Below are 26,760 nucleotides of genomic sequence, written 5' to 3' on the forward strand. Positions count from 1 at the left end.
TCAAGCGGCTTATTTCTCCCTACGACGGGAACAGCGGCAACGATAAACTAATAGCGTTTATGTATTTGCCTCGATTGTCCGTATAAATCAAATGAAACAGTTTTAATTTTGTTTGTTTAAATTTTTTGATTGGATTAACTGCGGTAAGAGCCGTTGAAAAACAGACACGTGACCTCATATTATAAATTAACGCGCCAAAAGAAGAGTAGCGGTTGAAAGAGGACGGACAGATAAAATGGCGGATAGGCAGATATAAAAAGACATAGAGGTGTATATTTCTACTTTATGTACAACTTTCATGTGAGACCTATAGTGGAGAACAGGACTCAAATGAGTGAAGTGTGTTTGAAATAGGATGAGCTGATAAGTCAGGGACAAAACAGATGTGCTCGAAAAGACGAACACTTGAGTGAAGGCCAAGGAACAAAAATCAACAAAAATACTAAGGACAAAATGATAGTAAATTCACGGTTAACCTGCTGACAGCAATTCCGCCGTCTGGCGAAGACGTTGACAGGACACAAGTGAAAGATGGAGACAGACAGCTTTATTCAGTGAGGGACAAAAAATGAGACACACTCCAGTAAAAAAAAAAAAAAAAAAGGAAATGAAATGGTTCAAACGACTCAAGTACAGTAACAAGACATTCTGTACAAATTCAGAATTCTGTTTGATGATCCGCTGAAGTAAAACAGCCTAATTGGTGGTTTTCTGGGACAGACACCAAACTAGTTTGGACGTTGATGGTTTTCAGTTTTTCAATAGTTTTAAACCAGCTAAGATCAGCAGCAAACAGTTCTTAAAAGAACATTTTAATAATTTAAAGAACCCTTTTCCACTATAAAGAAACTTCTGTAGAATGGAAAGGTTCTATGAATGTTAAAGGTTCTTCATGGAACCATCAATGCCAATAAAGAACCTTTATTCTTAAGAGTGATATCAAGCTTTTGAATTATTAGACGCAAATAATTAAGTCATTAGTGCACAATTGTTTCCAATAAAACCCTCAACTGATGTTTTACAGTGGCTTATTTACAAAAATTAATATCTAACTAGTAAAATACTTTAGAGCAGAGCAGAACTAGAAAAATATGAAATCACTCATATAAAACACTAGAAAAAAATTCTTCCAAACAGCAAGACAGACAAAAGGCAGTGGTGGTCAGCAAGATAAACAACTATTTTCCAACTTTATTCTGCAACTGCTTCAAACAGGAACTTCAAAATATTAATTACATTAAAAAACAAAATAGAAATTGAGACACACATTAAAGGGAATCCAAAATAAAAGTTTTAAAAACAAACAAAAACAAACAATAAAACTATGAGAGTTCACATCATAAACTGTTCTCCAAAATAAATGTAACCAATCAGTGTTTTTACAGCAATATTTATTTCAGGTGCTTTTTTCTTAAATATGGTTGTTTGAATATTCATCAAAGAGCTCTAAACATAAGCAATATTATTGTAATATTAATTCTGAAGACCACACCTACAGATGTTGAACAAAAATGAATATGGATCATCTAATCAATAATTGACCATATATGTGAACATACATATTAAATGAGTATGTTCTGCATAAGTCAGATTCAAAAGGGAATTCAGGTTCAGTCTTTAGTAATTAAAAATTAACAGCTTCATAAACAGCTTTTGGATCGCTGGTAAAACAGATCATGAATATGGATCAGAGTCTTTTATCTCTGGGTTGGCAGGTTGGTATCTAGTCCATTTTTTCAACATCAGAACAAAGACCTGACAGATACAGCCTATTAATGTTCAACCCCAAAAATTAAAATTCATAATTTACTCATTCATATGTCCTTCCAAACCCGTACGACTTTCTTGTGTAGAACAGAAAAGATGTTTAACAGAATGTCTGAGCTGCTTTTTGCGAAACAAAAAAGATCAACAGTGAAAAGTCAGAGGTTTGGAACGACATGAAGGTGAGTAAACAATTTATGGGTTGAACTATTTCCCTAAGATGAGCAAGGTCTGCTCAGGGTCAAGGCTGGGATTGATGGATATCCTCTCAAAGAGCAAGACGACGTTTAATAATCTCTTAAGGGACTACAGTGTAGGGCTGGTACGGCAACATTTTCTGCCTGTCATTGATGGCGAAAATCCACGAAGGCTTCACAAAGCTCAGACTTCCATTTTCCATCAAGGCCTGTAAAAAGACAGAACAGACAGTAAAAAAGGATGAAAAGGAAGAATGGACCTTGACTTGAGATGTTCAAAAGGGTTGTGAGAGCAGAGAGTTTTCATTACTACAAGAACATCACATCACATGAATGACTCGGGTTGAACAGAAACAGATCTGCATGTGCTGTCGCTCAAGACTTTCTCAAAGCCTTTTAAATGTAGTCTATTAAAGCATGACGATATGAAAAAGAGAGAGACCAATGAATTTAGAAAAAAGCAATGGACGCTTCCAGTCCTTTATAAATATTGGAAAATGTATAAAAATGTACCTACACCATAGAAAATTACCACATTCTTGACAACTTTATGTATGTTATTGAACTGAACTGAATCAACATTGACATGACTCAAGCTGAATAACAACTGATGGCCAAGTATAGGGATGCACCGATATGAAAATTTTGTCCAATACCGATAATCAGTAATTATTTATATTTGAAAGCCGATAACTGATATATTGGCCAATAAATCGAAGTGCAATTTTATATAATTTTTGAGAGCCTGATTACAAAAACAAAAGTCTCACCATTAAAAGCCATGTTCCAAGCATGTTCTCATTATAATTTTATGTAACCTATATGACAGACTTGCACTTAACTGTATTTTCCTTTTTGAAATGATTTCAATTAGTGTTGTCAAAAGTACTCGGTACTGAAATTTAGAAAATGTGACAATACCAGCATTTCTGTAGTACCGGGAGTACCGAGTATCCGGGTATATTCAGTACCCACTGATAGGGCTGTGCCAGTATTTACGTGAATATGACACGAGTGAAGCACAAAGCTTTGTTTAGCCTACAGTATAAATAATAAGTTAGCAATTAAATGTGACATCGCAGCCATGGAAACATTTTGGTTCATGTCGAATGAGAGAGGTACACGAGTCCATAAATTTAAGCTTTGTCGGTTTTGTATCCTGTTTTAAGAATCTGGTCACCCGATTAGCAGAGAATTTAACAATATTCCATTAGTTATTCCATTGAACATGGAATCTCTGTTTATTTTCCCAAATCACGCAAGGGATTATAAACGTTTCTTTCTTTCGTTCGCATTCTTTACTGTGGTAAAGTAGAAAAAACACTGTAGGACAGAAACCTTTTTGCTTGCACGTAAATTTCTATTTAACACAGTTTGTGCTTGTTATTAGACTCGATAAGGTGCATCAAGTGTATTTGTATAGCAGGTTTCACACACACACCGGTGATTTTTAGTTTCGTTTTCTCTGGCAGGGCAAAATCAAACACAGCCTGAATGTCTGAAGATAAAACTCGCTCTTCAGACCTTTTCAACAAGTGTCAGTTGCTTGTAACATCAGATAACATGAAGATATTATTAAAGAGAAATGGTCTCTTTCCTGCTCGTGTCCCTCATCCCTCTCAAAGCGCAGAGCGGCTATATGATGCATCTATGAGTGGAAATAAAAAACGAATGTTTTTTAAAATAATATTTAACTTGCTTATTATTTAGGTTACCATTATTTACTGATATTTATTTCATAGTTTTACAGGTTGTAGTGTGTCGTTTCACTGAAGGAATAGCTAAAATAAACACACACGTCTGTTTCAAAATGGATGTTTGAGCGTTTATTTATTTTTTTTATAATTTATTTAATTGAGGTATATATACACACACACGCTCCAAATATTTATATGTATGATTACCATCATATTTAATATGTTTTTAAAATAGGCTAGTTAAATAAAATCGTAAAATAGTTCCAACAGATTTTCCTGTGGTACCGAAATTGGTACCGAGAACCGGAACATTTTAATGGTATTGGTACCGACTACTGGAATTTTGGTACCGTAACAACACTAATTTCAATCATTTTTCAAGCGATTCAAAACCATCACTGCGATCAGTGCACATCTAAAGTGTCTCAGCTGAAGATATATATCGGCAAAATGTTCTTATCAGGCCTGATAACGATAACATTAAAAATTAACATATATCGGCGATACCGATATTGTGGCCGATATATTGTGCATCCATAGTAACCCATACTCAGAATTTGTCATCTGCATTTAACCCATCCAATTAGTGAACACACATTAGGAGTACTAGTGAGTAGTAAACACACACACAGAGCAACTGTGGACACACACCCGGAGCAGTGTGCAGCCATTTTACTGTGGCGCCTGGGGAGTGATTGGGGGTTAGGTGCCTTGCTCAAGGGTACCTCAGTCATTTCCTGCTGGTATTGAGACTCAAATCTGCAACCTTCGGGTTACCAGTCTGAAACTTTAAAGGGATAGTTCACCCAAAAATGAAAATTATCCCATGATTTACTCACCCTCAAGCCATCCTAGGTGTATATGACTATCTTCTTTCAGACGAACACAATCGGAAATATATTCAAAAATATCCTTGCTCTCCAAAGATTTATAATGGTAGTGAATGGGGGGCCCAATCAAAAATATGGAGCGCTTCATGTCATCCATGTCATGTATAAAGAACTATAGAAATAAAGGTGACTTGACACCACCTAAAAGTTGTTCTGCTTCAAGAAAAAATAAGGAAGACTCACATCCTCAAAAGATTCATCCCATCCCTCACTGGTGATGACAAACTGGACCTTCTCGCTCATATAGTCTTCAACAGCTCTGAGGAATCAAATAGATCAGATCACTTCATCAGTCACGCTCCACCTACAGCCTCTCAGAAATGCTGCCGACGCTAATGCCATGCATCTAAACCGCTTCAAATCAATTACAGGCGCTTCGCGCTCTTGCACTTATCTGAATACATGACTGTCTCATACCCGTTGAAGGCGATGATGTAGCGCTGAAGTTGCCTTTTTTGGTTGTCCGGGAACTTGCCGTAGAGATAGAAGCGCTTCCCTGTTAGGAAGTCTGAGGGAGTAAAATAAAGATGATTCAATAAAGAGATGCTCTTGATGATACTCAAGACTTCCATATTAAGGTGAACTGGGAGGCGTCAGACCTGGCAGTTCAGGGATGGGTTTATCCTCCTCTTCCTCAGCATCCGTGTTCTCATCTGTAGAGCCGCCGTACGGATCTTCATCTTTCACCACACCTGCGCTTTCCTTCACTGCTTTTTTCCTCCTGCTCTCCATCTCCACCCTAAAACAGCCGAACAAACACAGGAGTGTTATACGTCAGATGACATTCATAGGTTGTAAATGTGAGGTCTTTTGTCTGGTAGGGCTGAGAGGAGGCAGATATGATACGGCACAACGGTAGAAATGTTTTAACCAATAGAGATTCTGCTGTCAATTATAATGCATCATTAATTTAGTCAAAATATTAAATAAATAAGCATGCACAGGGTGGGCCCATGCATTTGTTTTTATTAAATATTTTAGGTAACTTTAGGCATGGTCAGTATGACTTTTTTTTGCAAAAGAAATACTTTTATTCAGCAATGATGCATTCAATTGATCAAAAGTGACAGTAAAGATTTATAATGTCACAAAAAATTAATCTGTATGTTTAATCTGTATTCATCTGTAAATGTATCACTGTTTCCACAAAAATATGAAGCAGCACAACTGTTTTCAACATTGATAATAATCAGAAATGTTTCTTGAGCAGCAAATCAGCATGTTAGAAGGATTTCTGAAGGATCATGTGATGTAATGAAAATTCAGCTTTGCCTCACAGGAATAAATGACATTTTAAAACATATTCAGATAGAAAACAGCTATTTTAAATTGTAATAATTTCACAAAATTACAGTTTTTGCTGTATGTTTTATAAATTAAATACGGACTTGGTGAGCATAAGAGACGTCCTTCAAAAACATTTTAAAAAAAATCTTACTGACCCCAAACTTTTGACATGTCGTGTATGTAAAACTGAAAGAATGACAGCACTGTATATATGCATCTAATGCAATCTGAAAACAACCATCATGCAGGTTTGCTCTTTGGCTGTGATCAATAACTCTTCTTCAGCTCGCCGGGGAGCACAGATGCATTTAGACAACATTATTCAAGAGCCTGAATAATGACAATTTAAAGACAATTGGAGAAGGAGCACAAACAGGGAACGTCCAAGGACAATTATGAGCTTTGATTAAAACATGATGGAAACGTGTTTGTTTCTTTTTTCCTTTTTAAAGCCATGTCAGCATCTATGGCTATATTCATGGCGAGAGACAGGTTTAGTTACTCAAAAATAAAACTAAATGAGATTTTAAAGATTAATTTTTTCTAAAAACCTTTAGACTAAATTTGGGTAATGTATTTGTAACGCAATAAATATCTTACCTGTTCAGCTCATCTTCAGTATCCATGCCAGACGTGTCATCATCTGTGAGGGGATGAGGGGACGTACAACATCAAAAAACATGAATCAGTAGTAGTAGACATTATGTCAAATGTTATTGTTAATAATGATGCAGTAAGCCTATTTTGGACAGTCCAGAAAATAAAAGGGGCTTCATCTCATTTGATTATTTTCTTCGTAACACTTTACAATAAGGTTTTATTTGTTAACATAATTGGTTAACTACATTAGTTAACATGAACTAACAATGAAAAATACTTCTAAGCATTTATTCATCTTAGTTAATGTTAATTTCAACATTTATGCATACATACATTATTAAAATCAAAAGTTGTATCTGTTAATATTATTTAATGGACATGAACTAACAATGAACAGTTGTATTTTTAACAAAGATAAATAAACACTGTAACAAATGTATTGCTAATTGTTAGCTCATTAACTAATAGGACATTATTGTAAAGTGTTACCATTTTCACTCTTTTTTTTTTAAGAAATTGAAGGACAAAGCAAAACATGAATATCAGTGTAAAAACAGATTCACATGAAACATTTGAGATTTAAATATTATAAAATGCACTATTTTATGGCTAAAAGCATCTCCTCACGCCGACTTGTTTGGGCAGCTCTGTATTTTCGCAACACAACTGTGCTAATATATCCACCTGTGGTATAAATGCTAGATCAAAACCTCTACCTGCTGAAACATCTCTACCACTGCACAGTATGCCGTCCAACCGCTCAGCCCTAATGATGATCATGAAGCAGCGTTCATGGACAATGATTCACCATTTTCCTTTCTCAATGGTTTCAAGTTGCATGAACACATTCAGGAGAGCGAGGTTTGCTCACGCCTGCTCTTGCGGCCCCTCAATTTACATAGAAATGAGAAACATGCCCAAGTCTCCTCTCTGCGAATGCTCCGGGCAAGTGTCTGTAACGCACTTCCAGCCTCTTCAATCCTACTGCCCTCTCTTCTGGCCCTCCATTTTTTATTTTTTCTGATTGATTGGAGTGCTGCTTTACACGCACTTCATTAAACCAGCCTCTCCCCCTCCCGAAGTGACGGGACCCCAAGACAAAAAGGTTGACATATTAACGATTTTCGATGAGGGCATGAGCCCCAGGCATGCATGTAGTTGACATGCCTTACCTGTTCTGCCGTGTTCAGGCAGCTGAGCTTCTGAAGGTGACGTAGATGGCAGCATCAATAAATCTTTCAAAATTACCATTATTGATTTTGATGGAGGAGAACGGTGACACATCATTGCTGTGGACGAACAATCAAACCCCTTCTCTCGTACATGACTGTCTAGGTTTACCTGCATAATCACCGATTCTGCTTAAAAAGACGACAGTGTAGGTCATGTAGATGTTGAAAGGCCACTCATTTATCAGGGTGAAAGGACTTTAGCGATTTAAGCAAAGTGAAATCGAAGCAACTACATTGTCACCCATTACCCTGACCTGGCTTTGCATGTAAACAACTTTATTGAAGTCATGTCTGCTTTTTTTCAATGCCTTGTGCATGTCTGTTTAGGTTTTGATGTCAAAAGTGGAGAACAGCTTTGCTATAGTGCCGCTTTATTGACTTGTGTGTAAACCAGTGTTGTTATAGGGTCAGGTCATCCAAAAATGACAATTCTGTCATTAATTACTCTTCCTCATGTCGTTCCAAACCCGTAAGACTTTCGTTCATCTTTGGAACACAAATGTAGATATTTTTTTCCCGGAAGAACCAATGAGGTTTATTCTCACGCATCAAGCAATTATGGTTGAGCTTCTGTTTATGTTCGCTGATCAGTGTTTATATGTGAATAAAAGCCTGAATTCAATCTGTTCATCATGTAAAGCAGGGCTCTTCAAGTAGTTTCATTCAATTGCTGGATTATCAAATCAAAAAGTTGAGGTGGGCCGGGGGGGGGTTCTTATTGGTAAGAATTATTTATTTATAATTTATTTATTTATAATTATTAGGCTTAAATGCAAATATTCTCAGTGAGACTTGGTAACCACAGGTAAAACCATACATGGCTACTCACTAACACTGTCAAATGATATTATATTATGATATGTTATATAGGCCTATAAAAAAAACACCTAAAACAGGTAAAAACTATACACACCTTCACAAAGAAATTAATTATATATTCCCCTACCCACTTAATAAATATATTGCAATATAAATGGCTTTAACATAGTGTTCAATATAAATATTCCACATTTCCAGAAACCGTGGTAAATTACTAAATTATTACAGTTCATTCATGATAAAATGTTTGTAAGGGTGGTGATTTTGGGATTTAAAAGTCTTCTAACTTCATTCATGGCACGTTTCTCCTCTTTTCCTCATCAGTCTTGTTGGGAATGTTGAGGCTGTTTCATATAAAACTAGTTTAATCATCGAGTGATTTGTGGTGTGTGTCGAGAGGTGTGTGTCGAATTGAAACGCTTCTCACTGGATGTCACAATGCTGTTTAATAATGGTGACCGGGAATAAACGCAGCTCCTTTAAGCTTTCATTCCGTAATCCACTGGGCTGTGTTGCGTAGTTTAAAGTAAACTAGCGAAAAACCTGAAAACAGCGCTATTTGTTGTTACTGACCGAGAAATAACTTCAGATGATTCAGTGACAGAGCGGTCCGAACAAATTCAAATCGTTTCAGATCGTTATGCAAGCGCGTTTGGCCAATTCACGGAAAAGAAAGAATCGAGACAAAAGAAGGATTCATTTCACGAATGATTGGGCTCGCTGGTTCCGTCGACAGAAATAAGGGACACGCATAATAACTGCTGAAATATTTGCACGGAAAATGTTTCTCAGGTTAATCGGAGGAGCGTGCATGGTACGAACAGTGCATATATAGCCGTACAGCTGCAGGCGCCACTGTGGCCACGTATCCAACCAAATTTAGCCGCACTGTCAGGAAAAGAGGAGGAGGGAGGTTGGGATGCCCTCGGGCCGGATGAAGATGATTGGTGGGCCGGATTTGTGGCCGGGTATCTCTTCAGAAAATCTGGACTAAACTACACAATTCATATGGGTTAGTTTTATGATCTCTTTATGAACTTCTTGAAGCATCGAAGTGGTCATTGCATGGACTGTCAATGGAGGGACAGAAATCTCACAGATTTCATTAAAAATATCTTCATTTGTATTCCAAAGATGAGCAAAAGTCTTACGGTTTGGAACGACATGAGGGAGAGTAAATATCAGACTACAACTAAAATAAATATAAATTAAAGCTAAATAGAAATATTAATAAAATAGTAAAAATGACAAAAAGTAATTTACTAAAACTTATAATGAAAACTGAAAATGTAAAAAAAGCATTCAAATGATTAATAAATACTATAATAGCATATAAATAATAATAAAATTAGTCTGGTGTAAACCTTCACAAAAATGTTCATCATGAGCTGAAATATGATTTTTAGCAACATTTTCTAGTACATTTAAAATTAATTTTTGACTGCCCATTTAGAAGAGTTCTACTGGTTTGTATGAAATCTCTTGAGCTGCAAGACATGAACATGAACAAAGAAATCTCCATCAAAGCAGACACACACACTACAGCACGTCTAACCTAACTGATCCTGTAAAACAAGTTGTAGAAACAAATTCCATCAGCATTAAAGTCAACAAGAAATGCCATTCACAACCCATCTTACTTTCAGACCCTGACGCACTTCTGAGTGTAACAAGATATTCAATGTGTTGTGGCTTATGCTGCACTACACATATTTTTGTCCAATCAAAAACTCTCTCCCCTCTCATCTGACTAGAATGCAGTAGACTTCATGTTTTCAATAAGAAATAAGTAAGCACGGGACAAAAAAAAAAGACCCTGCATTTGTCATTTTTGATTTCATTTTATCTCTATTTTATTCTGTCTTTACCTGGGCCTTCCGCATCTGTTGAACCACCATAATCCTCCTCTTCTTCCTTAATCGGCTGCTTTTTTGGGGTCACATGCCTCTTTTCTGGTGTTTTCTAGGGAAGCATGAGAAAAACGATGCTTGGTTTCGGATTAATGTCACTTATGTGTTTCCTGCTTGCGAGTCGATGATGCATGTCGGGAAGTCAACAAATCTGAGGAGGATGTCTCTATGGCAACAGCACGCTGCACCAAGGTTATGTCGCCTTTTTATTCACACATGAAAACCATAATGGGTAGACCGCATTAAGGGGGTTTTTCATGTTTCTTAAGACATGATTCCTAAAACAGACAAAGCAATTACCGTTTTCTGCATTTCCTCCTCACTCTCATCCTGTTCTGCTTCACTCTCCGAACTGGACTCGGCTCCATCCATGAGATACCTGAAAAACACAATGAGAAACAGCAGACTGAGTATTGCTGGAACTGGATGAGAATGTATGATGTCCAAACATCAATTACAGAAGCTGAATTAAGTTTGAAGGCATTGATGAATATATTTAGGGAAACAATCACATCACTAAAAGAGGGATGCAAGAGCAAATCAGACCTGGTATTTTTATTTATTTATTCTGTACATTTACATTTTGCACATGTGCACCTCAGTATTTTAGTACATTATAAAACATTATGAAATAACATATTGAGTGAAATTTATTATTTATTAAATAAATGCCGCCTTATTGGGACAATAAAGCACTTCCTACACCTACCCCTAACCCTACCCTATAAACATTTTATTATCAAATAACAGCTTTAATTCCACTTTCACATATTTTTCTTCATATTTATTGAAAATAAATGTACAAGTACAATACATACAAAATCAATGCAAAGACGCGAATAGACGTGAATTCATGCCGGGCGAGGCGATTGACAGGAATTGGGCGACTCGATTGCCGCAAACACGCAATATTCACCTCACGTCTTCCGCGCAAGTTGAAAAATTTCAACTCAAGCGGGAAATTCGCATGAGTTATTGCACAAGCCAATCACCAAAGAGCTTATTGACATGTCCAGTTGTATCAGAAAATGGAGGAGAGCATTACTGTAGCCATCTGCGGGCACCCCGAAATTTATAACAACTTCTCATTCATACAGAGACAGGACAAAAAAGGAGATAGCTTGGAGAAAAGTAAGCAAGGAAGTTGGACTACCTGGTAAGTGATGAAAATATGCACCTGTTACTTGATTCTAGCTATGAGTTTTACATGGTTGATGATGGAAAAAAAAAATGGCAGAAAGAATTGTTGTTGTTGATGATGCACGTGAAGACACTCCTCATCGCACAATGTTTTTATTTGCGCAAGTGACATGAAAAACAAGTAATCCAGCGAGTAATCTAGAGTGAGTAACGCAATGCGAATATTCGCTTTGCTGTTGGTGTGCACACATTACTCCCTACACCACTGCTGCAGACAGGTCACAGGCGTTTTTTTTTACTTTTGTCTTGCCCAACCAGACATTGGAGTTAGTGTAAATAGCCTCTGCCAACAAGGTGAGCTATTTGCACTCAGTGTAAACAGACAATTTGTTAGCAGTAGGGATGTAACGATGCATCCAGAACCGGTTGAAAATCAGTTAAAATATGTGACGATTCAAGTCGGTTGAGATGATAAATGAATCGCAATACATTTGGGGGCGGGGGTTTATATGAATGTATAGCTGAGAGGAACTGAATGCATTCAGAAAAGTATTAGATGTATTTTCATCTTACTTCCGTACAATGCATTTTAAACTAGTTTTAGTGCACAGCGCTGCTTTGTTTATAGCGGTAACCATTGAAGCGCTGTGTTGCCACTGTTCCATAAGCGCCACCTGCTGTCAAGACAGTGAATTTGCATTCTCATGCAGCCCGTCTGCTGTTATTAAGTTTTATGTAGCATAATTTCACAAAGCTAAAGTCTGAACATTGTGTTTTTGCTTCAATGTTAAAAATTATACAGTCTAATTTAAATTAAAAACTGTATGTAGCATCTTTGTTGGGATTGTGATTAAAATGCAGTGGTTGCCACTCATTTTAAATGGCTACAGATAGTTCAGCCTGTAATAGAGCAAATAAACATCTTGTTCATGTACTCATATGAAGAGATTTCTTTTATTAGTATTATTTATTTATTTGATTTAGGATTTCAATTTAGTTTTGCTATAAAGATATTTCAATTTCACAAAGAAATATGCAGCATTTTGTCTGAGAAATAACAAAAAGACCCTTCCTCATTTAAATCTCATTTTGTTAAAAAAAAATCGTGAGAAAATCAAACCGTGAAACCAGTTTCATGAATTGTATCGAATCGTGAGTTGGGTGAATCGTTACATCCCTAGTTAGCTAGTTAGCAGAATGTCCAGAGTGCTCTTTTCCAATCAAAAGATAATGGAAACTGGTCTGTCAATCTCCAAAAAAAAAAAAAAAAGCATAATAAAATTATTATAGCATATATGAGTCATATGGACTATTGTTATGTCACATCATGTTTCACGGAAAAGGATACAGTAATTTGATAAAATGAAAAAAAATTCAACCAAATTTTAAGTTTTAGGTGAAATATTCCTTTAAACTGTACATTAAAAACATGAACAATTAGCATCTGCACTCAAGTGGAAGTATTTTTATCTCAGGTTTGGGAATAAGCATCTGTGAGCACGCTTCTTCCTGTGCTTCCCATTCCTCCTTTATCGATACTGGGAAAAAAAAACATGTACAGTTGTTCTGCAAGGACACACAAGCTGATCTGTGTTCGACAGCATGAGATACATGTGCATGGACAGATACACACTCCTCATCTTCAAAGGAAGTGGCTGCTTTAATTACCCATGGCAGATGCAGCTTTTAAATACGGAATACATAATCTGAGGTGGGCACTCAAAGCAGGCACAATGGAGAGCCAGGCGCAGAAGAACACAGCTGCCTCAGCTAAACCAATCCACGATAACAGACGAGACAACTGCTAAACGGATAAACACACACAAAGCACACTCAGCGCTGGACTTAACACTAGCCTTTTATCAAGCAGAATTTATGATAATCACTAGGGCTGGGCAATATGCAAAATAGCTAAAACAACATCTCAATATATTCCAGCTGTTTGACAATAATCATATTATATATATATATATATATATATAAATATATATATATATAGAGAGAGAGAGAGAGAGAGTTTGTATACATGTATATTATTACAACTTATTTGATGTTTAAGTTTTAGTAATTTTAGTACTTTAAAGGGTTAGTTCACCCAAAAATGAAAATAATATCATTTATTACTCACCCTCATGCCGTTCCACACCCGTAAGACCTTCGTTCATCTTCAGAACACAAATTAAGATATTTTTGATGAAATCCGATGGCTCAGTGAGGCCTGAATAGAATATTTTTGGTGAAGCTTCAGAGCGTTATGAATCTTTTGTGTCGAATCAGCGGTTCGGAGCGCCAAAGTCATGTGATTTCAGCAGTTTGGTGGTTTGACACACGATCTAAATCATGATTCGACACAAAAGATTCATAACGCTCCGAAGCTTCATGAAGCAGTGTTTTGAAATCGGCCATCACTATATAAGTCATTATTTTGTTTTTTTGGCACGCCAAACATATTCTCGTCACTTTATAATATTAATATTGAACCACTGTACTCACATGAACTGATTTAAATATGTCTTTAGTACATTAATGGATCTTGAGAGAGGAAATGTCACTGCTGGCTATGCAGGCCTCAATGAGCCATCGGATTTCATCAAAAAGGAACGAAGGTCTTACGGGTGTGGAACGGCATGAGGGTGAGTAATTAATTATTTTCATTTTTGGGCGAACTAACCCTCTAAGTTAAAGAGTACTAGATTCAAAATATTAAAACGTAAGAAATAAAATACAGTAAAAACCTGGTACAAATAATTGTTTTTCACTGAATTGTACATGCACCAGTATAACAATAACAAACGGCAATATTTACCAACAATACCAGTAAGATTTTGCATATATCTCCATCTATCTTTGAAAACAAAAACTGCATTAAATAAATGATTGATAATGTTGCATAATTTTACATTACGACCAAAATAATTGTGAATATTCAATAGGGCCCAGTACTATTGCACAGACTAGCCAATGAATAAAGCCGTTAATTTATTAAAGGGTTAGTTCACCCAAAAATGAAATTTCTGTCATTAAGTACTCACCCTCATGTCGTTCCACACCCATAAGACCCGTAAGGGTTTGGAATGACATGAGGTTGAGTAATTATGACAGAAATTTCATTTTTGGGTGAACTAACCCTTTAAATTGCCTGAACACAGTCATGGCTGTTTAGTTAGTCATCCTTAGCTTTTTCAACACAAACCCACCTGCAGAAACAGCAGAAGAAATGTCAAATCTGAAAAAACATGGACACTGGACCTCGAGTGTCCTTTGCTAAGAAAGTAACTTCAGTTACTCAGTCATTCATTATTCAGGACACTCTGCGCTTCACATCGCCGCACGCTTTGAACGGACTGCACAATCAGATGGGTCTATAAAGTCACGAGCACCACAGCATCAGAGCTTGTGCTGTATCAGTATCTGTGTGACTCGACTAGCAAGTCTCACACAAGCTCAATTTCATTCTGATAATAATGCAAGGCCAGATCGAACGGTGCAGTACTGTCGTCTAATTCCCTATGGTTCATTTTGGAGGTTCTTGCACAATACAGTCATAATATGATTTTTTTATACTTTTGCGCACAATTGTACAGTGTCAGAAAAACTGGTCTTACACTGAACATTCAATCCACCTCATGTCAATAATCATAACAGCATGTAGAAATGTCTGAATCTGTGTTATTTTAATATTATTTATATACTAGTATGGTATTTATGGATATTTAATTAATAAATACTTTTTTAATACTCAAATTTTGAATTGGAATTTATATTTATATTTTCAGTTCTCATTTTAATTTAATTTTACTTTGTGCATTTGTCACTGTTTTAAATATTTCTATTTAGCTTTAATTTATTTTTATTTCAGTTTTAGTGATTTCAGTACTTTAACTTATTTTGTTACTCAGTTTAATGCCAAGACAACATTTATAATTTTAGTTTTTATATTTTAATTTAATATTTATATTTTATTATATCTCAGCTTATTTCATAATAAAATAAAAAATATATAAATTTTTAATAGTTTTAGTTAACAATAACAACACTGGTCTGAATTATGTTATCACAAGCAATAACGACCCAATTAAACAAAATTAGAAAAATTAATATTCACTATAGCAAATTTTCCATGATCCGAACACCCACATCTGTTGACAGCTACTAATAATGACAAACAAAAACAAAAGCTCTCTGACTCAATGCTGCAGTTCGTCTCACCGTTTGCAGGAAATCTTCTGCTTTGTCTTGTGACAGTCCATCACCCACTCCTTCCTGACGATAATGCCTCCGGCCGCTTTCACCTGACTGTACTTAGGAGTGTTGGCAAACGCACAGCTGCAGGAGAGAGACAAAAAGCTCAACAAACACGAGGTGTCTCTGAATGCTGACACACATCATGAGGCTCTGAACGCTTTTTTTGATGGACGAGCTCCTTACATGAGGTGTGTGGAGTCTGGAGTCCAGTCGGGTCTGTATCTGGCTCCCATGGCCAGGGCTTTGTCTCGCAGCTCTGCGCGGAAGGGGTTCTGGAAGCCACTCAGGACAAACACGACTCCCTCCATGATGCGGTTGAAAGCAACCGGTTCTGCAGACTTGGGCTTAGGTTTGGGTTTTGGTTTGGGCTCTGGCTTGGATTTAGGACTCTCTCTCTTGTCTGATGTCTTCTGGGCTGGAGAAGCTACAAATTCACCATCAAGAATTCAGTTTGTGCAGTGGTTCTCAAAAAGGAGGCCGCAAGATTAATTAAAATTATTGAGAAGTAGATAAAAGAAATTTAAAATTTAAATAAACTACTAAAACGACAAAAAACAAATCTATTTTATATATTGCTAACACTTTACAATAAGGTTATTTTTGTTAACATGAGTTAACTTCATTAGTAAACATGAACAATGAAAAATACTTCTAAAGCATACATTAAAACGCATTTATGTTAATTTCAATATTTACTAATAGATTATTAAAGTCAAAAGTTGTATCTGTTAATATTATTTAATGGACTTGACATGCTGACATGAACTAACAATGAACAGTTGTATTTGTTTAACTAAAGTTTAGATTAATAAATACTAACAGATGCATTGCTCATTGTTAGTTAATACATTAACTAAAGTTAACTAATGGAACCTTATTGTACACAGCCCTGCATCTTGGGGAAAGAAAAAAAAATTAGCTTTTGCAAAAAACCTTGAAATAAAAAGTCATGAATGTGAAATAGTTAGAGGAATCATGTCTTTATGGCAATTTTTCTGGTGATTAGGAGATAATACAAGACTTCTTCACCTCACAAATGGTTGTTGAAAGCAAAAATGCTAAGAAATGCACTATGTTTTGTGAGAAAGTGTGGCGTGCTATTTTTTAGCTTAATTAGTATTGGATTTAATTCAGCAAATATGATGCAGGGTGGTGTAATATATATATATATATATTTTTCTTATTTTAATTCACCTACTCTAAAACAGTTTTTTTGTCTTTGAATAACCAGGATTCTCTCAGTCTTGGAAAACCTGGATAATATGAGGAAGCCTCATTTTAAGAGTGTGATTTTTAGTCCTGGAAAAGTCATGGAAATAAATAAAATATCGCATTTTTATAATGAATATAATTTTTTTAGTTATGCCAAGCTCTAAAATATTAATAATTTCAGGTAAAAATGGTGAGTAAAAAAAATCCAGTAAATCAGGAACGACTGGAAAAGTCATGGAGATTCATTGGTTTAAAAGAGCAGAAACCTTGAAAAACATTCAGCTTTCAACTATTGACTTCATGTGTTCAATGAATATGAAATAATCTTTTTATTTACCGGTGGAGATGGGACTTGCAGTTGCACTGGTTTTTGTTTTAGATTTTGGGGTGGCAGAGTTTGATTCAGCAGAGGCAGATGAACTGGGCTTTTTGGGTGGTGGACCTGCGGCTTCCAGACGCTCTTTACTAAACTCAAACTTCCTCTTCACAGGAGCCTATAAGAAACACAACAGGAAACACATCAAGCAGCAATTCTCAAAGAACAGACTTTCTTTTATGGTACTCTAGAGCTTGACAAGTACAATCACCATCCTCTCATCCATCAGTCATACAGGTTTGAAGCGACATGAGGGAAAAAATAACATTTTTATTTTTAAAAGAACCGTTTCTTTAATGTTCAGAGTTTTTTTCTAAACAAAGTCGGCATGAAATGGAAGTTGCGATAGTCTTTTCTTCCCTATCGTGACGTATATCCAAGTGAAACAGATTCTTGAATGAGAAAAAAAATGTAGCAGGGGACTTAATTTTGTTCATGGGGAACTGATTGGATGGTTGTGGTTTGCTATTGGTGGATCTCATATGAGTGACAGGTTGCCCCACCCTCACACCAGTAAATACATCATCAGAGGAAGGAAGAGATGTCTCTGAAAGAGGGAGGTGAAGTTATTTTGATTAAAGATTATGAGGCACATGAATTAAAAAAAATAATGATGTGCATGGATAAATTATTTATAAGAAATACAGTAATATTCCATAAAAACTAGAATAGTTAGTTTTGATTTCATGGTGACTTTAATATTTTCAATGGGTAGCCGCTGATGTCCTACAGCAGGTGCAGCATCTTCATCTCCGATCCTGCTGTGCTGAGATTCACAGTTTTTCCAGTTCAAGTTATTATAAGGATATAATTCTGGAATGCTATCAATAATCCATTGCAGGTGACTACAAAATATCTGCCACTTCAGCATAAAAACAATAGCATCAGCAACTGTGTTCGCATCGGAGAGATGATTTATGGTGACCAAAGCACTGCAGCTAATTTAATAAGGAAGTAAAATGGGATACTCATTAGTTAGAGGACAGGAATACAGTTATATGGGGCTTGTTATTATACAGCTCCACTCCTGAAGAGAGAAACACTGGGGTGTTCAAAGGTTTAGGGTTGGTGAGATTTGAAAGAAGTCTCTTCTGCTCAGCAATTTACTTGATCAAAAATACAGTAAAAACAGTAATATCTGAAATATAATTACAATTTAAAATAACTGGTTTCTATTTGAATATATTTTAAAATCTAACTTATTCCTGTGATCAAAGCTGAATTTTCAGCATCATTACTTCAGTCTTCAGTGTCACATGATCCTTCAGAAATCATTCTAATATCCTGATTTGCTGCTCAAGAAACATTTATCATTATCAATGTTGAAAACAGTTGTGCCGCTTCATATTTTTGTCAAAACTTTGATAAATTTTTTTCATGATGCTTTGATGAATAGAAGATTCAAAAGAACAGCACTGAATGTTTTTTGTTTTTTTTTACATTATAAAAGTCTTTACTGTCAGTTTTGATTAATTTAATGAGTTTTTGCTGAATAAAAGTATTCTTTCAAAAAGAAAAATCTTACAGCCCCTGAACGGTAGTCGCACAACTAAATAGGAAAAAAAAGAACTGAAAACTCGCTCCAACTTTAGTACTGATCTACATGTTCTGGAGAGGAAGGCGCAAACGGGTCGGTACCTGTTGTGTGCTGGTGCTGCTGGAAGACGAATGTGTGGACGAACCGTCGGACTTCAAAGCAGCAGCGGCGTAACTCAACCTGTCATTCTGAGGAGACACTGATACAAACAAACAGGTAATAATGATTATTACAACATTTACTTCTTTGTACTTCTGGATAAAATCTGGCTTGGAAGAAAAACAGAATGGATTTACTTTACAGGAACAGTAACATTTAATACAATATAATTCCCCCTCTCCACATACATATTATTAATTCATGTATTTTATTTTTAATTTAATTAAAAATGAATAAACATGGAAACCCAAATGTATGATTTGATGTCTAGGTTTATCATATTTTATGCACCATTACCATATTCAATTGCTAAATTAAATCTGTCTAAACTTTTATTTTGGGTGAACTATACATGCTGTTGCATTTTTGTTTTGAGATATATTGTGACTAGAGATATTGTTACACCCCTAAAAAATGCCAGCTAGGCCTGTCGTGATTATTGATTATTCGTCTGATCGTGGTTATTTGATCAAATCGCAATTATTTGAAATAACTGCAATAATTGTGCAGTTTCAGTTTTATTTGAAATCACTTTTTGCCATCTAAATAAGGGAAATTTGAGTATTTAAAGAAATGCCATAAAATGCGCAATATTGTGTCTCCTATCGTCTATGTATCAGACTGCATTATATTATATTACAGTATCTCACAGAAGTGAGTACACCCCTCACATTTTTGTAAATATTTTATTATATCTTTTCATGTGACAACACTGAAGAAATGACACTTTGCTACAATGTAAAGTAGTGAGTGTACAGCTTGTATAACTGTAAATTTGCTGTCCCCTCAAAATAACTCAACACACAGCCATTAATGTCTAAACCGCTGGCCACAAAAGTGACTACACCCCTAAGTGAAAATGTCCAAATTGGGCCCGATTAGCCATTTTCTCTCCCCGGTGTCATGTGACTCGTTAGTGTTACAAGGTCTCAGGTGTGAATGGGGAGCAGGTGTGTTAAATTTGGTGTTATTGCTCACTCTTTCATACTGGTCACTGGAAGTTCAACATGGCACCTCACGGCAAAGAACCCTCTGAGGATCTGAAAAAAAGAATTGTTGCTCTACATAAAGATGGTGTAGGCTATAAGAAGATTGCCAACACCCTGAAACTGAGCTGCAGCACGGTGGCCAAGACCATACAGCAGTTTAACAGGACAGGTTCCACTCAGAACCGGCCTCGCCATGGTCGACCAAAGAAGTTGAGTGCATGTGCTCAGCGTCATATCCAGAGGTTGTGTTTGGGAAGTAGACGTATGAGTGCTGCTAGCATTGCTGCAGAGGTTGAAGGGGTGAGGGGTCAGCCTGTCAGTGCTCAGACCATATGCCGCACACTGCATCAAATTGGTCTGCATGGCTGTCGTCCCAGAAGGAAGTTTCTTCTAAAGATGATGCACAAGAAAGCCCGCAAACAGTTTGCTGAAGACAAGCAGACTAAGCATATGGATTACTGGAACCATGTCCTGTGGTCTGATGAGACCAAGATAAACTTATTTGGTTCAGATGGTGTCAAGTGTGTGTGGCGGCAACCAGGTGAGGAGTACAAAGACAAGTGTGTCTTGTCTACAGTCAAGCATGGTGGTGGGAGTGTCATGGTCTGGGGCTGCATGAGTGCTGCCGGCACTGGGGAGCTACAGTTCATTGAGGGAACCATGAATGCCAACATGTACTGTGACATACTGAAGCAGAGCATGATCCCCTCCCTTCAGAGACTGGGCCGCAGGGCAGTATTCCAACATGATAACGACCCCAAACACACCTCCAAGACGACCACTGCCTTGCTAAAGAATGTCTCCAGACCTAAACCTGTGGGGCATCCTCAAACGGAAGGTGGAGGCGCAAGGTCTCTAACATCCACCAGCTCCGTGATGTCGTCATGGAGGAGTGGAAGAGGACTCCAGTGGCAACCTGTGAAGCTCTGGTGAACTCCATGCCCAAGAGGGTTAAGGCAGTGCTGGAAAATAATGGTGGCCACACAAAATATTGACACTTTGGGCCCAATTTGGACATTTTCACTTAGGGGTGTAGTCACTTTTGTGGCCAGCGGTTTAGACATTAATGGCTGTGTGTTGAGTTATTTTGAGGGGACAGCAAATTTACACTGTTATACAAGCTGTACACTCACTACTTTACATTGTAGCAAAGTGTCATTTCTGCAGTGTTGTCACATGAAAAGATACAATAAAATATTTACAAAAATGTGAGGGGTGTACTCACTTCTGTGAGATACTGTATATTATATCTGTCATGATCGTGACAGGCCTAATGCAAGCAAAGGCATTTGTAATTTACATTTCTATTACAATTATTCATTTAGCAGAATTAATTTATGCAGCCTATGGGATTTATTATAAACAGTTTACATTAATACCGTAATATGCAATACCTTTCAGTCCTGCGCTGGATTTAGCAGTGCTCTCTCTGCTAAAGAACAGACTTCCCGGCTGGATATTTGAGCCAGAAGAAGGGGATTCATCTTTAACACGGAACTGACCCAGTTTAGTTAGTTTCTGTTAGGAAGAGAGACAACAGATCTCAAGAGCTCACGCGGTCAAACAGCAGGAACACTGAACACGAGCTGTGGAGGAACAGCACTCACCGGTGGAGTCGTGATGGGAGCATCATTATCGTCTGGAGGAGAATGCAGCTTTATAAAGGTGATTCCATACGCTATTGACTGCACACAAACAGATAATAAAGGCTCGCAATTCACTCTTACTGTCGTGTCGGGATTGAATTGACGTGAGAGAAAATAATGACAGTGTTCACCTTGCTGTAAGGCTGACTGCACACAATCTTCACGCGGTCCCACTTCTCCTGCGCCGTGCCCTTCACCAGCTGGGTAGGTCCGAAGAAGCGCACTCGGTTTGTGTTTGTGCCGTTACGGCTCTCTGTGGGTGACATGAAGGACGACGTGACCAACAGAACCTACAACGGGGCACAAGAAAGACACATTAACACCAACAAGCTTTGAAAATGACACATTATTCAGAATCAGTTTTATACCTCAAGTGTGCCCAAACAAACAAGAAACAACATAGATACAAGATACAGAATGGAAAGAATAAACAGATATACAAAAATGCAGTTTACTATTATAGGTAACTAAACCATTACATTTTTTTTACTCTGCCCTCTTCTGGAAAGGGGGCTGGGAACAGCAGCTCATTTACATTTAAAGGGACACACACAAAAAAGGCTTGTTTTTGCTCACACCCAAATGGGGCAAATTTGACAAGTTAATGATATGTGGGGTATTTTGAGTTGAAACTTCACAGACACATTCTGGGGACACCAGAGACTTATATTACATCTTGTGAAAAGGGGCATAATAGGTCCTCTTTAACTGAAATAAAATAATACATTAAAAAACTTGTCAAGGAACTAATTGTCAAGGAAATATTTGGATAAAGTGTGTGCTATATGAATTAATGTAATGTAAATGGTATATTTTAGGGGTGTAACAATATATTGTGTTACATTATATCGCAAAACAAAAATGCAACAATATGTATTGTGTATAATTCACCCAAAATGAATCTAGTCAGATTTAATTTTGCATTTAATATTAAATATTAAAAACATTTTAAATGTATAGTCAAGGGCAGAGTGCAAGCATTTGCACTGTTTTTTTAACACAACCTAAAATCCCCCCAGAAAACATAAAAATGAATTAAAATTATTAATAATAAAAAAATATGATAGTATCTCAATGATACTAAAATAATATTGACCACTATAAGATGTTATTTACATGGGTGTATAAGAGATGTATTGTCTATGCAGCTATTATGTTGAATGTGTTGGTAATTATAAGAGCAAAAAATAATAAGTAGGCATGGGTGTCACAAAAAAATAAATAAATATGAATCATACATATTGTGCTCATTAGTTGATCTACTATGGTGGAGCGTTAGGTGTTCGTAATTAAGATGGAAAAATGTATTATTGAAAGACTTATTGAAAAGATTTTTTTTTAATTTCATCACAAAATGTAACTATATTATCATCCAGCTCTCATCTGCTAAATGAAGCTATAAGGCATGACGATATTAAGATATTATAAACATTAACATCATTTTCTGTAAAGCTGTTTTGAAATAATGTGTATCATCCAAACTAAATTGGCTATTAATAACAAACTAATGTATTCTAAGATAATGCAATTTAAACTTTTTGATGCTGCTAAAGCTTGTAACTTTAATACACACCTCAAAGTCTTGATCTTTGACTGATGTGGAGTGTCCAACAAGGACCTCAATGAAAGCAGAGCCTTCATTTCCAATGTCTATGCTGTGAATTTGCTCTTCCTTTTCCAACTGGAGAAACAACAGAGACAAAAAATATAATTTAAAGGAATCATTAATAAAGTTATTAAAATAAGTGCAAGTGTTGTTCAGTTATTATCTTGGAAATAAAAAAGATTTTCATTCATTTATTTAATAAATAAATAAATCAATAAATAAATAAACAAACATTATTTTTAAATAATGAAATATTAATAAACAGAAATAAAAGTCATACTTGAAGAATAACTGAAACTTGCTTCTCTCCAGGTCTTGCAGCTTTCCATTTCCTGTACGTGTCGGAGCTCAAGAGGTTGTCTGCCTTGTGAGTCTGTGCAGAAGGATTCAACAAGTCTCATAAATAAACAATACTTTTATTTGGTCATGTTATTAGGCTAGTTTCAATTCCTCCTCATCTTGTGCGAGTGTTCAGACAGATGTCTCTCATTTAAACCATTAAAAACAGAGTTAGAGTTTGATTCATCATTTCAAAATGTCTGTTTCAATAGATTTCTCTGTCCTCACATACAGAATCTTCTCTTGATTCTAGGTTATTGTACGTTGGTTGTAAGGTGGCCTTGATTTTTTTTTTTTTTGGAAAGCCACTAAATCATATTATTGTGATTAAATATAAAAGGCTACTTACATTGTCCTCACTGCTGCAAGACACAATATGCTTAAGTTTGATTTCAGGCATGTTCAACACTCGTCTCTGGTCTCATAAAACCTGAAAACACTGTACAACAAAATTATTTTCATTTAATATTCATTAATAGTGAAAATTATAAACGTAATAGAAAGTGTAAAGATGCAGCAGACCTGCATAACACTATGATCTATAATAAATTCTGAGCAATGAATTGTCGTGACTTTTTCCACCTTTCTCCAGCTGTTTGTGATTGCTATATATATATATATTATCGTTCAGACTGATTCGCTAATGAAGCACTCGATCTGTGAATCGACTCAAAAGAATCATTCGATCACAAATCAGACATCAAATGTCTTTTAATCTACACAAGAGTAATATATAAATATTGTGATTACTAGGGTCAGATATTAACTAATGCACAGAATAATAATGCCACAAAAGTCGCCTCATTTTTACTGTTATCTAACCTACGATATATTTCATCATATTCTACTCAAATATTTGACAAATGCATGATGGCCTCATAAAAATACAAAATTATTTAAGACATCAACTCAATCTTTATCTCAAAGAGACAGACTTGAAAACAGTCAATATATATGTTTTGTTTACATTGCGTATCTGTTAGACTAGCTGTCATTCATAATAATACGACACTGACTACATTATCAGCTCGTATTGTTTACCACGTCTCTGGTGTAAGTTAGCTCTGGTGGTAACTTTAGTATTCGACCATTAAAGCGACTAGTTATGTTAACTAGCATGCTTCATTTCACAGTGCTCTGTTAGCAAACAATAGAGTTGCATTACAGCGGGCATTAAATAGACAGAAGCAGGGCTGAAAACATTCAGACACTCGATTGAATTAAATTAAGAACACTGTACCGAAATCCAAAGTCCGCAGACCTCAGTTAAGTGGCTTATTGTAGTTTGTGTGGAGACTGTTTCAGGAACACGCATACAAACTCCCTCTCAATTCACAACACGTGACGTCACTTCCGCCTACCGTCGTATCAGAGGCAGAGCGACGCTTCACAGGAACTCGTAGCTAGTAAAATAAAGGTCCGTTTTAATTGCAAAACATTCAGGAAAAAAATGGAAGTTGTCAAAAGTCTTAAACAAAACGACATTTAAATTATACTAATTTACAAACTGAGAGCTGTCATACATAAAGGAATATTTTATTCATTAATTTACTCGTTTTATTCATTCGTTTACTCTTACTCTTTTACTTTTCGCAAATTTGAGAGTGAAATATTTTTGGTCATTGGTCTCTCTGTCCCATGGTCTTTTCCCTTCTCTCTGCTATGAGCACAATCTTAGAAACTGAAACAATAAGTAAGGAATTGACTCCGGACCGTTGAATTCTTAGAAAATAATGCACACCTGAAGTGGTAATGCGGCCACGACGCGAAGCGGAGTTACACCTCAGGTGTGCATTATTTTCTAAGAATTCAACGGACCGGAGTCAATTATTCCACTTATACTACAGTTACCACACCTCAAGACACTGTTCAGATGTTGTATTTCAAGACATTAGTCAGGTTTTTGTCCTTAAACACTCTTGTGTGGGGGACTAATTTCTTACGCATCTCATCCCAAGCCTCTAATTCCAAAACGTAATTTCAGAACTAGTAACGCAGGCTTGAGCCATTGATAGCAGACTAATAATACAGTTATTAATGCAGTTGAGAATAAGCATATGTGAATTAGCTACCTGAGTCTGTGCCTCTCTACTAATAGTCTCTACTAATAGTGAAACTGTAAGTTTATCTACCTCAAGAACCACACAGTTACCTCGCTGGTAAGAAATGTCATGTAGCTTTTAAGTTGCTAAACTATTTTACTGATTAATTCGTCAGAGCAGTGCTGACAAAACATTTCTGTGCGAGTGTGTGTCCGTGCTATACAGTAACGTTACATGTGTACATTTGAAAGAGAGAGAGTGAGAGTGAGTATGTGTTTTCAGGACACAATAAAACATATTTTGTGGCAAAAACGATGACAATAATTTGTTGTTTTCATCCTATTGTTTACTATATTTATTTGCTTGGTTGGTGTCGTTGTGGGTTTTGTTTCTTTTGCAGTTGTAGGCTGTAGGTCCTGAAATCATTTGGCGAAGTGATATGGAACTGCAATGCAGTCAAGACCTGCCTAGAACTACTTTAGCCTGTGCGTTTCCCTGAAAATAATTGCACACCTTAGCATGTTCGTCAACCAGTCAGATTCGAGCATTCAACAGCCCCGTAGTAGGACCTATAATAAATTACAATAGCCTTTCACATAGATGTTTGTTTTTAAATAAATGTTGTAATTTTCCACATGCACAGCTTTAAGGTTTTCTTTGAAATGCCATCTGACTAGTCTAGTACTTATCAATGTTCCCCTTTTTCTCGGTTGCATAACAATCTTAGTGTTAAACAACCTTTTGCACATTGTCCTGTTCCAATCTCAGCCTTAGGCAGCTTTTTGTTTCCAATAAACTCTATACTTTTATTGTCCTCAGGACTAATACTTTCAGTTCATGACTCTGTCCTTTAGCATTTTATGAATATATGGTCCTTGGAATGTACAAATACCACATTTGATATAATGACTTTTCAATGATAGAAATGCGAAGAATTCTCAGTAATGACTTACCTTTTAAGCGCATGTCAAAGGAAATTCTTTATAAACTCTCAAATGTGACTTTCCATAGCTCAGTGTTCATGAAAATAACATGAAATGGCTGTAGACTGAAATGCAAATCACTGAACGGGC

At 36.3% G+C, this 26,760-nt stretch overlaps 1 protein-coding gene across 1 annotated transcript; it reads right to left on the reverse strand.

Moving 5' to 3' along the window:
- Positions 1-1,171: 1,171 nt before the first annotated feature.
- xrcc1 (X-ray repair complementing defective repair in Chinese hamster cells 1) lies at positions 1,172-25,052 on the reverse strand. Its single transcript, XM_051865863.1, has 18 exons — positions 24,886-25,052; positions 23,995-24,084; positions 23,587-23,679; positions 23,274-23,381; positions 21,832-21,990; positions 21,662-21,739; positions 21,449-21,572; positions 19,008-19,105; positions 17,331-17,487; positions 15,965-16,205; positions 15,746-15,862; positions 10,697-10,775; positions 10,355-10,448; positions 6,436-6,478; positions 5,148-5,287; positions 4,966-5,056; positions 4,732-4,807; positions 1,172-2,170 (listed from the first exon to the last, which is right to left on the reverse strand). Exons 2-18 carry the CDS (start codon positions 24,043-24,045, stop codon positions 2,063-2,065), a joined length of 1,857 nt encoding a protein of 618 aa, XP_051721823.1. The 5' UTR covers positions 24,046-24,084; positions 24,886-25,052; the 3' UTR covers positions 1,172-2,062.
- Positions 25,053-26,760: the final 1,708 nt, after the last annotated feature.

Source organism: Ctenopharyngodon idella, chromosome 16 (assembly GCF_019924925.1).
Source record: "Ctenopharyngodon idella isolate HZGC_01 chromosome 16, HZGC01, whole genome shotgun sequence".
NCBI classification, from domain to species: Eukaryota; Metazoa; Chordata; class Actinopteri; order Cypriniformes; family Xenocyprididae; genus Ctenopharyngodon; species Ctenopharyngodon idella.

What these genes read in the sequence shown, in the direction of transcription:
- xrcc1 (XM_051865863.1), bottom strand. Translation starts at nt 24,045, where the DNA reads ATGCCTGAAATCAAACTTAAGCATATTGTGTCTTGCAGCAGTGAGGAC. An exon ending in AAGTTTCAGTTATTCTTCAA is followed by an intron (nt 23,382 to 23,586) that starts GTATGACTTTTA and finishes TTGTTTCTCCAG; the next exon opens with TTGGAAAAGGAAGAGCAAAT. An exon ending in ACCCATCCCTGAACTGCCAG is followed by an intron (nt 5,057 to 5,147) that starts GTCTGACGCCTC and finishes TTACTCCCTCAG; the next exon opens with ACTTCCTAACAGGGAAGCGC.